At 41.4% G+C, this 12,258-nt stretch overlaps 1 protein-coding gene across 1 annotated transcript; it reads left to right on the top strand.

Moving 5' to 3' along the window:
* Positions 1 to 647: 647 nt before the first annotated feature.
* Positions 648 to 9,148, top strand: LOC130582855 (ras-related and estrogen-regulated growth inhibitor-like protein). Its single transcript, XM_057381794.1, has 5 exons — positions 648 to 727; positions 819 to 875; positions 3,116 to 3,189; positions 5,687 to 5,835; positions 6,953 to 9,148. Exons 1-5 carry the CDS (start codon positions 676 to 678, stop codon positions 7,233 to 7,235), a joined length of 615 nt encoding a protein of 204 aa, XP_057237777.1. The 5' UTR covers positions 648 to 675; the 3' UTR covers positions 7,236 to 9,148.
* Positions 9,149 to 12,258: the final 3,110 nt, after the last annotated feature.

Here is a 12,258-nt window from a genome sequence, read left to right on the forward strand (position 1 = left end):
CTTCCACACCTGCAGCATTTTGCTATTTCACATTTTTCCCTTTCACCAGCATATTGCAAAGCCTCAACTGAACACCATATACCACATAACTTTAAATATAAATCAATACAAACATTCACAGGCATAAAAAGGCAGGCTTACAGAATTTTTTTACAAGATCAGAGCTTTTTGAGTGATAAGAGTTTTGAAACCTGGGGCAGAGAGCACCAGCCAAGCACAAACTTTTTTTTATGGCCAGTTACCCCCAGAAGCATTCTAAAAAAAACAACTTTAGTTTCTTCACTTTCATATTCCTTGTACAAAATGATGACAAGCCTGCAAAACAAACTTAGTGCAAAACCAAAAACACCCCCCTCGCTTTCTCCTTTTCTCTTTTTCTTTTTTTCCCCTTTTTGCCCCAGTTCCTGAGCGCACTGAGAGGAGAAGGAGGCGAGGAACCCCCAGCCCGCCCGGGGCGGCGGCAGTAAACCGGGCGGCGACCTGCGGAAAGTTTGCGCGGCGGGGAACGAACGGGAGCACTCGTGGGGAGGAGGATGAGGAGGAAGGCGCCTCTCAGGAGCGGAAAAGGCCCGGCCCCGCCGCGGGGAGCCGGGAGGGGCGGGATGCGGGATGCGGGGCGGTGTCGCCGGAGGCGCTTTAAAGGCTCGGAGCCGGCGGGGGCGGCGTGGCGGCGGAATGACCGAGGTGAAGGTGGCCGTGCTTGGCGGCAGCGGAGCCGGCAAATCGGGTAAGGGGGAAAGCTAGGGAATGGGAATGTCGCGGGTTTGGTGGAAGGGAGGAGCGGCCCCGTTAAACCTGGCTGTGCTTTCCTCCCGCAGCGCTGGCCGTGCGCTTCCTGACCCGGCGCTTCATCGGAGAGTACGCGTCCAACGCCGGTGAGCGCCCCGGGAGACACGGAGGGAGGGATGGAGGGATGGAGGGATGGAGAGAGGGATGGAGAGAGGGATGGACGGAGGGATGGACGGAGGGATGGACGGAGGGATGGAGAGAGGGAGGGAGGGATGGAGAGAGGGAGGGATGGAGAGAGGGGTCCCCGGGGAGCGCAAGATGGGCGCTTCAAGCACTTATTTGGTGGAGAAATGGGGTAAACTCGCGGTGTGACAGAACTTTTCGAGATTTGAGTTTCTGTTCGGTTATCCGTGAAAAGGCGGCGCCGGTGTCGGGGCAGAGATCGCTCCGAAGCGCAGAGCTCTGGGCACGGCGCTGCTCGCAAGGCAGCGGAGAAAGGCTGGGGAGGGGAAGGGAGCACGGCTGCGAGCGTGGATTGAGAGAGGAGATGGGCAGAGCAAAGGGATAGACCAGAAAAAACCCCCAACATCTGGTGAATAGTCCCTTCTCGGCTGCAGGGCAGAGGGAAAGCAGATTGTCTGACACTGGGGGTTAATCAAAGCACAACGCGGAGCCCCCAGTGAAGCAGGAATGCCCCGGTTTGATGGCTTTGGGGAAAGCCAGGCTGTACACACGAGAGAATGTCACATTCGTGCCACAATATGCTGATCCTTAAGATACTTGTAAAGTATTAGAAGATGGCAAATTTGGCAGGACTTGGACTTTTACATCCCGGGTAGAACTAGTGTTCAGCTGATACACAAATAACTTGGGAAGTGTGCTGCCACCCCAGCTGATGTGGCAGAAGTCCCAAAACTTAACGAGGCACAGAGATTGCCATCCATCTCACTCTCCCTGCTAAAATGAAGCATTCTCTCACACTTATTTTCCCCCCATAGGAATCAGAATAGCTTCTAGTAGTCCATAAATAACAACAAAAAAGAAGTACTAAGCTGAATTGTACTGAACTTATTCTGAAGGAAGAGTTTTGATTGTACATATATGCTCTAATAATTCTTGTTGGTATAAAAACACAGACTGAACAGCTTGTGTCCCAGCTAGCTGCTTTAGTTCAAAGCTGTCACATGTAAATTATATAGTGCTCTCTGTGCTCTGTGTGTGTTCCAAGACACCTACAACTAAAACCAGGTTTCCCTGTTCTGAGCCTCCAGTACTGCATGTCCTGAAAAGGGCATGTCAAAACCCCAGAACATTTTCATTTGTTAACAAATGTTTGTTGGAAGAGAAGTTTAGCACTGTTTCTAAAGATGAGGAAAGTGGGAATAGGGGTGGTGAAATGAAGGCCATGCCACTGTTAGTGGAGTCAAAAGAAAAATTAAAAGTGTTTTTCAATTAAGGAAAAAAAAAACAAGGGACTGTAGATTTTATACCCTGAGATGCTTGGGATTGATAGTTTATCATCAGATGAACTCTTAAAATGTGCATGAAGAATTTTGAAGATGCTGAGTTCCAGACATCAGAGAGCTATCCCTCATTGCCCAGTTTTAAGATGTTTTCTTAGGTGTCAACATCAATTCTGGTCTCTGTAGTTCAGGGAATGACAAATTATAGTGCAGAAAGCCTGTTGGCAACCACAAACTGGTTACACTTGCTTAAGTTACATCCTGCTGCTTAAAATAATGGTGATGGTGTGTCTGCAGTAGAGTTCTCAGTGTTGCCAGTGCTGGTTGAGAGTCCTAAATCTGACAACAGAACTATTTTTGGACTAGAAACTAAGGACACGATCCTATAAATACTCATGGTCTAATGCTGCCTAGTTTGAGAACTCTTAAAGCACCAGATGCCATGTTAAATAAATATCATTGCTAATAATGACTTTTAGCAAAACTTCAGTGGGAACACCACAGTGAAATGGTGTTGATCTGCCTAAGGGGTTGATTTGGTACAAAATTAAATAGGTTTCTTTCCAGTGTGTGTTGAAAAAAAAAAACCAATATAAACAACTAATCCACAACATCACAAAGACAGCAACAAAACAAAATCCACAAAACAAACCATCAAACAAATAAACAAAAAAACCCTATCAACCTTCCTTATCTGCAAAAAAAACCAGATCAGAAACAACAAATCCTAAACTGCTTGAAACCACTTCAGTTAGTTTGAAAAACTAACTAAACAACCAGAACTCAAGAAATCTTCAGTATTATCAAATTTTACTGTTGCTGCCTGTTTTTTGGGGTTTCTTTTTGTTTTTTTTGTTTTTTTCTTTTCACTGTCATCCCTGGTCAGTAACACTGATTTTCTTTGGATAATATCTATCTTTTAGAATGCATCTATACTAAACACTTGTGCCTGGATGGGAGGCAGATACACCTGGAAATTTATGATCCCTGTTCACAGGTAAGAATTTAGCAGGAGGAGAGTGAAGAAAGGCTGTTCTTCATTACCTGTGTATATGGTTAAAAGGGTCAAGGGCTTACAAACTTCTTGTTGTAATTTATGCCTGCTGTGGTTTTTTTAAGACTGAAATTTTATAGTTGTTGGGGTTCAGAACTCAGAGTTCTTTCCCGCTTCATCAGAGAAACCCATCACTGCAGAAATTTTCTGGAAATGCTTTTGCACTTTGGGATGATACTAACAGAAATAACATCACTTTTGCTTTACATAGRTAAATACAGAGATAARTTATTGSATTACATGCAGTTTTCTCAAATACYCTAAAAGAATGAAATTTAGCTTATAAAGCAAACAGTTTATTAAATGGCTGCAGAAGTGGTCAAATTAGACAGGCCTGGAAGTAAGGCTTGCATTCACAGAACAATTTTCTTTTCCAAGGAAAGCCGTAATGCAGCTTGGACACATTGACAATTAAAATTTAATCAGAGTAAACCACTCTGAAATAAAGTTTTGTATTAATTTACTTACTTCACAGGAATAGAGAAACTTAAGTACTGTGTAAGACATGCAGACCTAGGTCTGTCTGGCTGATCACATTGGATCTCCAGGTTTCCTTTTGGGCAGCTACCTTGCCTCTTACCAATTTAACTCTCCTCTTGGGGTAAGGAATGCTGATATGAAAGCCCAAGCACTGAAAGTCTGACATACACTTCAAATTCAGGCTTAAAAACTTAACCAGTGTGAAGACAAACAACATTTTTTTCTCAGGGCAGTGAGGATCCTGAACTGGCCACTGTGTCACGTAGCACGATGGAGTCTTCCCTTGCCCTACTCTTGGAGGCTGCTGCTCTATGGGCTTGAACCTGAGACCCCTTTCCTGAGCTTACCCACAGCTTCCCCTTGCTGTCATATTAAAGCCTATGGCATGGGAGCAACTCTTTATCAAGGTGCTGAAACATTGGGAGCAGCAGATGGATAGTATTAAACAAATGAGGCCTAAATTATGAGAGGCTCTGGTTGCCACAGTGGCCACATGATTGCACTAGCACTCTCTTGAGTTGTCTCATACTATTTTTTTCCCTTTGGAACAAGGCCTAATTTTAGCTGTTTGTTGCTTTACTCTCAACCTCCCCTTAGTTCCTGCACAGGAGCAGGTAGAGGGGGAATTGCTTTTTGTCTGGTAGGACTGGATGGGTTTTGGGGGTCCCGCATCCCATGAGAACTGGAGAAGAAAACAGGGGAAGGAGGAGTTGCCATTTTTGTTTCTGCTTCTCAAAGTCTTCCTGCCCGCTGAGGCTTCCCTCTAGTCGGTGGAGTCCTGTTTTGCAAAGCTCACTGTCCCTTCATTCAGCTGGGAAGCAGCTGTGACACACACACGTCACCTTTCCTGGCCCTAAAGCTATTGTGCAGTCCCCACAGCATTAAAAATCTTCCATTAAAAATGCTGAAGTCTTTAGACAGTTCTGGGAACTTGTTTCATTTTTTTTCTCATGCATACCCCTTCACTGTCAGTATTGTTACCATCCCTCGTGGTAAATGGCACCTTTTCCAGTTCAGATGTTTATGGTGCTGCAGTGCTGTCCTGATGCTGAGCTAATCAGGGCAGCCAGGGTGGGATGACAGTAGAGATTATCCATTACAAGTAGCAAAGTGCTTAAGGAATCAGCTTAAACAGTCCTCAGTTTTCTATTCAAATGGGTTTTCCATAGAGCAGAAGTAAATTTTTTTTCAATTTTCTTTTTTCCTGATCAGCTTCCAGTGTTTTATCTATTTTAGGTCACATGGTCTTGCTAGCTGCTGCCAAATCATATACAGAGATAAGCTATTTTTAAGTAGTTTTGAAATTACATTCCTTTGCTTAATGGGACAGCTTACAGCTGTTGCTTTCTGGAAATCAGAAGTGTGACAGTTTCTTAGTGTGAAGGGAGTCCAAGGTTAGTATAACCCTATCATCACTTGAGTGACTTTTGTCATTAGTTTTATTAAACTCAACTGCAGATTGAAAGAAGGTTTTTTTTTCCTAGCTGCCCAGAAATTTAACAAATGGGTAATTAGTGTTTGAAACTCAATTCAAAGGCGAAACAAAACAAATGAAGAAATAATTAAGCTTACTGTGGTTAGAATATTAGGAGCATTCAAACCAGAGCTAGAACCAGAAAACACAAATATTGATGGCTTCTCATTGTATGTTTTGTCCTCATGTAAACCTGCAGATTATTCAGCACAAGCAATGGCTGTGCAGGTTATGGAATTCTACTGCTTAAACAAAGTGTAAATGTTTCATAATGAACTTGTCAGTGATCCAAAGTGCCATCTTTAGTGGTGGTTGTTTATTAGGCTTTTAGGGCAGTACTCACCTGCATTCAGTGCCAGCACCTAGAGCTATTAAATATCCTTTGCAATAAAAGACACAATGTTCTCACATTCACAGTGACAAAGAAAACACTCTGAATTGACAAGAGTTACATTCTCTTTCCATGTGCATTTGAACTTGTTTCAGCCACAGCGGGGGAAGCTCTCCCTCACAGATGAGCTCCACTGGGCTGATGGGTTCATCATTGTTTACGACATCAGCGACAGAGCATCGTTTGCCTTTGCAAAAGCACTGCTGTACAGGCTCCGAGAGTCCCACATAGGAGTTTGTAAAAAGTAAGTGGCTTTTGTTTGTTTTTTTTTTCTTTCCCTCAGCAAACAGGGAAATCTGAGAACATTTCTGTGAGCCTACAAGCATCCTAGTAGCAATAAAAATCCAGCAGCATCAAAGTGACATAACACAATGCCAAAAACAAGGTACCTGAAGGTAAAATGCGTTCCAAATTGTAATCCATTTTACTGTATCCAAACCCAAGTACATTGGGATTTTTGTTCTTATTTCTTACAGAATGAATATATAAATATTTGCCATAAATCTTCCTGCTGTGATTTACACAGGTAAAAGCCTGGCATAGTCAGTCTGTGCTTTTACTCTCCCACTCAGTTACCATTGGAGATGCTCCAGTGTGGGGGTTGAAGAAAACATTTCCCACAATAAATGAAAGTAATACCCCAAATGTCTCCTACAGTGCCTTTAGCAGTGATCCCAACTTCATTTGTGCACATGGGTGACCATATGGTAAGAAATAAACTAATTTCAAAAAGAACCACCAGAATTGCAGGTGTGAGCATGGATGGTGGCACATGTGCTTGCATCAGTCAGCTGAGGTGCTTCCTTAAATGAAAGAGTGAAGTCTTTTTCCTACATTAGAAGTGGAGTAAAAAAACCACTTTTCTGTCTGTTTTACTGCTGAACTTTCTTAATTAAGGTTTCTCTGAATGCAATAGTTTTAGCAAAATCTTGGAATTAGTTTTCCTGTGTTTCCTTCTGAGTTATGCCACTGACACTGATGTATCTCTTGGACTCTATTTTGCTACCTACAAATGGAGATAATAATCAGGTTGTTTCTTCATGAAGTCCAGGTGCTGACAATGTACTCAGCAGCACAGAGTATGAAAACAGCAGTGGATTAAAAATTTATTAATTCACTGAGTAGAAGAAAAAAAAAATAAAACCCACTGGTAGAGAATAGCTCGTCTGGAACATCCTCTGATATTTGACTTTGGCAAACGAAAACTGGAATTCTGCCTGGCAAGTTTAGGGGGCTAGGTAGTTATTTTTTTGGGGTTTTTTTTTGTTTTTTTTGCAATGCCTCTTAACCTTAATATACGTATTTTTCAGACACAGTATTGTAACATATCTGTTCTCTAACTGGAACCTTTTCCATTTCAGAATGGTGGAGTCATCAATATTTTTGGTTGGCAACAAACAGGATTTATGCCACATGAGGGAAGTTGGCTGGGATGAAGGACAGAAGCTGGCAGTAGATAACAAGTGCCAATTCTGTGAACTGTCTGCAGCAGAACATTATCAGGAAGTTGTGGCAATGTTCACCAAAGTCCTGAGGAATATTACTTCCAATTTCAAAGTGAAGGAAAAGAGACGACCAAGTGGATCCAAGTCAATGGCCAAGTTGATCAACAATGTGTTTGGAAAGAGAAGGAAATCTGTGTAAGGGATGGTTAGTCTTGGAGTTGGAACAAGCTGAAATAATGGAGCAGAGGCAGCTCTTGGGATTCAGTGAATTTCCTCCAAAGGTCAATATCTGGAGGTCTAAGACAGTAGAAACCAAAGGTGGGAGAGAGTATGGTCAAGTGTAAGATCTAGACCTAGAAGACCTGACCTTCTACTTTCAAGTTCTGCTACAGATTTACTGTGTCTAGGGCTGTGCCACTTAAACTCTAAGCTGCTCCAGAGGAGAGATGTAGTCTGTATTTATTCAACACCAACATGGTCTTGGATAGAGTTTCTAGGTGCAACTGAAGTATAAACAGTTATTTCACAGGATCACTGATAGTRGAAAAGATCCTTAAGATCATCAAGTCCAACCATTAACCAAACATTACCAAGCCCACCACTAAAAAATGTCCCTAAGTGCCACACAGTTTCTAGCAAACTCAGCCTTGCTGATCGAAATATTACTTCAGACTTCTGAATAGGTTTTTTTTTTTGTGTGTGCAAGAACATTTGCACTAAAGAAAAGCAAAACATCGTGGCTTCATGTGATCATGTATTTTTATTTAACTCAGATATTTGTGTGCCTTACACTTGTTGAAATTCATATAATTAAATGCTTAGACATCAAGTCTACAAAAAGGTATTTATCCACAAAGCTGCCTTGCAGAGGCACCAGAAGTAGGGAAGCAGATACATAAAGCAGTACTGTCTCCCATTTCACTATCTTTTATTTTTTTCCCCATGAGTGATGAAGGGAAGTAGAGAGGGTTGAGGAGTGTGGGAACTGAAATGTTAGTGAAAAGTTAGTCAGTGAGCAGTGGACTGTTTTTTCAAGGTCATTGTTGAGTGAAATAATTCTACAGCAAGAGCCAGCATGAGGCCTGGGTTGATCCCTTTCACAGAACTGTTTTTGTAAGCTTTAACAAAAGTTTCATTACCTGTAAGGTGGATGTGACTGTTCAGTTTTAGATGGGCGAAGAAGCTTGGAAAGCACATGGACTGGTAAAGAGCACAAGTTCTTTAGGATGTCTGCCTGGATTTAAAGGTCAGCCTGCTGGTAAAACCTGTGCTCACAGAGAATGTTTTTCCTAATAACCAATGTCCTTACAACTAGTCATCGCTGTGGTATTGAAATGCCACTTCAGAGAGCACTAAGAAATGTTAGCTACACTTTCCAGATGTGGGTATTAAACATCAGATGGGTCTAAATATGTTGTCAGTTAACATTCAGAGCTCTTACTTCAGACAACTAAATAAGGGCTTAGCCCAGTGTGTCTGAAAGTGCTGTGCTCATGCAGAAATTATGAAAGGGAAAAGAGGTGATCTGAAGATGACTCACTGCCTCCTACACATTCCAAGGGGCAGCTGAGATTCAGTCTTTGTAAGATGCTCTGTTGAAGCCTACCTCTGCTCTGAAATTTTACTTGCATTGAAACTAGAAGGGTTACTTTCAGATTTTGAGTGTTTACCCATAATGCAACATTGAGAAGTCCCATAATCTTAGAAGTACAGTTGTAAAATAGTATGAAAGCACTATTATTATGTTGACCAAAGATCACATTCCTTTCTTAAGCAAAAAGATATTGTTTATTTCACTTGTTATAAGACTACACATATTGGAACATAGTTCTCAGCTGACAGGCACAGGGTTGCTTTGTTTTCCTGCAAATGCTGCTCTGCCATATCAGGAGCATTATTTTTTTAACTGTATGGTCAGTATCTATAAGCCTGAACGTGAGGATTACTCATGTACACCCTTCAGCTTTGCAGCACACACAGGATTCCAGAACTACCAAAAGACTGCTGTAGCTGTATCTTGTTAGATCTAGCATTGCCAGATTCCAGAACTCTTATTTGTATTTACTGCTCTGGTATTAAATAAACTGGATATAAGATGGATGCATTAATGTGCTATACTTGTTTTCCCTTTGCTCTGGTATAAAGCTACAGATTTTTGTTTTGACTGCTGTAAAAGTGGAGCACCATTCAGATCAGAAATTCAGACTGGAGAAGGTAAATCTGGAAATCAKCCACTTGCACTAAAGAGAACCTATRTGTTTACTGAACACAATGAAAAAGCCTTCATATACCTTTATGCAGTGAAGAGAGCCTTTAAATTTTTTTTTATCCTTTAAAAACTAGTCAAAACAGCTACAGAGAGGCTAATTACTTTTGCTTATATTACTGGGAATGTGGACTTCCAGGTAGTTGGAAGCTGTAGTATTCCCCACAGTCATTTTGTCTGTGTGGAGTAAGTGTTGGAACAGAGAGCAGCTGTCACCTGGGCCATGTCCTGGGTTTTGCTCACCTGAAAACCAGCTGAAACAGCTACAGGATGCATTTGGAGTTAGGCAAACTAAAGCACCCAGTACAGACACGATCTGATGCTCTTAGCACCAGAATTTCACTGTCTTTTATTGCTGCTAAGTGCAGATGTACAAGAATGCAGAATTCTAAAGCACATGCTCTCACATTCTACATGTATTTTTAAAATAGTTTTTTTAAAATTAAGGCCTTTAAAAATACTTAAAAGACTGAGACAGTCTTTAAAACTTACATATATATGTTTTGCTAACTGTTCTTGGAGTTCTAACAGGGAAGGTCATATATTAACTGGTACAGCCCACTGCAAAGAAGAAATTAGCAAGAACCCTGCTTATATAACAGAGTAAATGTTGTTTAATGCTCAGCCTTGACAGTGAAATCACCTAGAACATACCAAACTCATTGAAGAGTGTGGAAATAGAGCTATTTGTGTTGTCACATACTGCTTCAGCATACAACCCCATCCTTTCTCACCAAAAGGTTTTGAAATTGTTCTACAAGAAGTAAGTTTCTTGCTGTCATGCCTAGAAGTTCTTGCTTATATGAACTTTCTAGTTTCAGTAAAATTTTACTTGAGAAAGGCACTCAGAATTTATGTCCTTTCTCCCTGTCTTCAACTCGTTTTTACTTTAGAAACAGTGACATAAAAGCAAAGAAATTCTACTGAAGTGTAAAGGTAATAGCCCCTGGCTCCCAAATGCGGTGTCTCCAAGCTCTTTCAGGAGTTTTTGAAGCTCTTTCTCACTATAGTTTTGAAATAAACAATTTCGACTAACACCACTTCAGTTCCTTTTCCCGCTGTCATGTCTGTATGCATTAAACTCCCTCAGAAAATCCCACTATAGTCATGTTCCCAACAGGGCAGGGGGGAAAATGTCACAGGGAAACTTAAAGCATGATACTCCGGAAAAAAGGAATAATTAAATGCAGTATTGCTCCAGCCAATGCACAGCAGCCAAGCATGCTGTACTCTGAAGACAAAAGTAACTACCATGGGTTTGTTTAGCACATTGCTAGAAGCTGATTCCTGAAGTGATGGACAGGAGAACATTGAAGTGCAAAGACCTTGTGAGTCATGTTGGGAGTGTTGTTGCTTCCCTTTCTATCTGGCTACACTGCTTTGAAGATGGAGCACCGGCAGATATTTGAAGATGCCTCTTCCTGGCACTCTGTCCATCTCTGAGGCAGAGAGAGGGACAGACACTGAGGCCATTGGCCTGAATTCTTGTGATCTTTTCTCCAACAGTCAGCCCCAAATCCCTCACTGGTATTTTCAGAGGATACACTAAAAAAGAAGAGGAATATAAAATCCACTCAAAGCAACACTGAAGTGCAGTAAGCACCTGAGAACATGGTAGTTTTCCATCAGGATGCCTGTTGGAGCAGGTGATTTAGGTTCATGAAGTTTTCACACTTTGCTTATGGATAGAGGAACAAACTCCAGTTCTGATACCTATACTGGAAAGGAGTCCTTGCCCATCCACTCCAAAGCAAGAAACACATTTAAAATTTAAAAAAGGAAAAGAGACAAGACTACAATGAACCCTCTACCTCCTGTGCACAGGAACACAGGCTTCTTCATATCCTTAATGTGCCCATGGGGAATGAAAACAAGGGGAAGCTAAGTTTTGATGTGCTCTTCAGCCAGTTTGAAAAGCAAAGCCTTTGTTTACATGCCTAAAAGTGCACCTGGGCACCTAACTGTCAACTTCTATTGTTTTAAAACTCGGGTTTGATGTTTCCATAAAGAAGAAGTGTTGTAAATGCCAAAGTCTTCTGTTGTGTTGGTTAAGGATTTTTTTCCCCCCACAATTGATCTTATGTGAGACAGGCAGACTATTCTGGGTAGAAAGTTATTTTTAAACAAGCATTACTCTTTTCCAGAAAGAGACTGTAAATTTCTGTCTCCTTTTAATTGCTTTACAAAGTAAATTGAGTCCCTCTGGTTACATAATTAATATCCACATTTAGCCCTATATATTTGACATGACTTGAGCCATTTACTGCTACATTCATTTTTTAAGACTGGCTAGGAGTTCAAATACGCATTTAATTACTGCTGAACCCTGTGAAATATCCAAAGTTTTTCCAGAGAGGTGTCTTAACAGTAGTGGGAAATAAGTACCAGAAAAAGATGAGAGGAGAACAGCGATCTGTCTAAGCAGGTCTGTCTCCTTGTACTCTCCTCTACTCATATTCAGCAGTAAATTGTCATCATATCAGTACTATAGAATGCATTTTACCACTGGAAATAAACATAAAAGCAGCAGAAATTAAAACATCTGACCTTAAAATGACAGCCATTGCGGTGTCTAGTGAAGATTTCTTTTTCAATGAAAGAAGCTTCATGCAGGTTTTTGTTTGTTGCATGTTTTGTTTTGTCGGTTTTTTTCTGAAAGCGATCTCTAGCTTTACAGATGAACTGGCTCCCAGAATTATATTTATTTTAAGGATGCTGTGAGCTCCCGGAAAGTTTAACAATCTTTTGCGGAGCGCCTTTTAAGCGTAACCCCGCTGTGTAAGGCTGAGAAAGCTTTCTTGCTTCCAACATCTCCCTCTCGTGGCGTTTTCCTCACAATTCATCCCTTCTCTGGTTGAAACATCGCTGTTAATAAATCCAAGAGCGCTGATCACAAAGCACAGGTGAAACCTCCCCTGCCTCCCAATACTGTAAAATTCTGCAATCTATTTTTTTT

The sequence above is a fragment of the Malurus melanocephalus genome, unplaced genomic scaffold (assembly GCF_030028575.1).
Source record: "Malurus melanocephalus ecotype Western Australia unplaced genomic scaffold, MMel_1.1 scaffold_529, whole genome shotgun sequence".
Classification (NCBI taxonomy): domain Eukaryota; kingdom Metazoa; phylum Chordata; class Aves; order Passeriformes; family Maluridae; genus Malurus; species Malurus melanocephalus.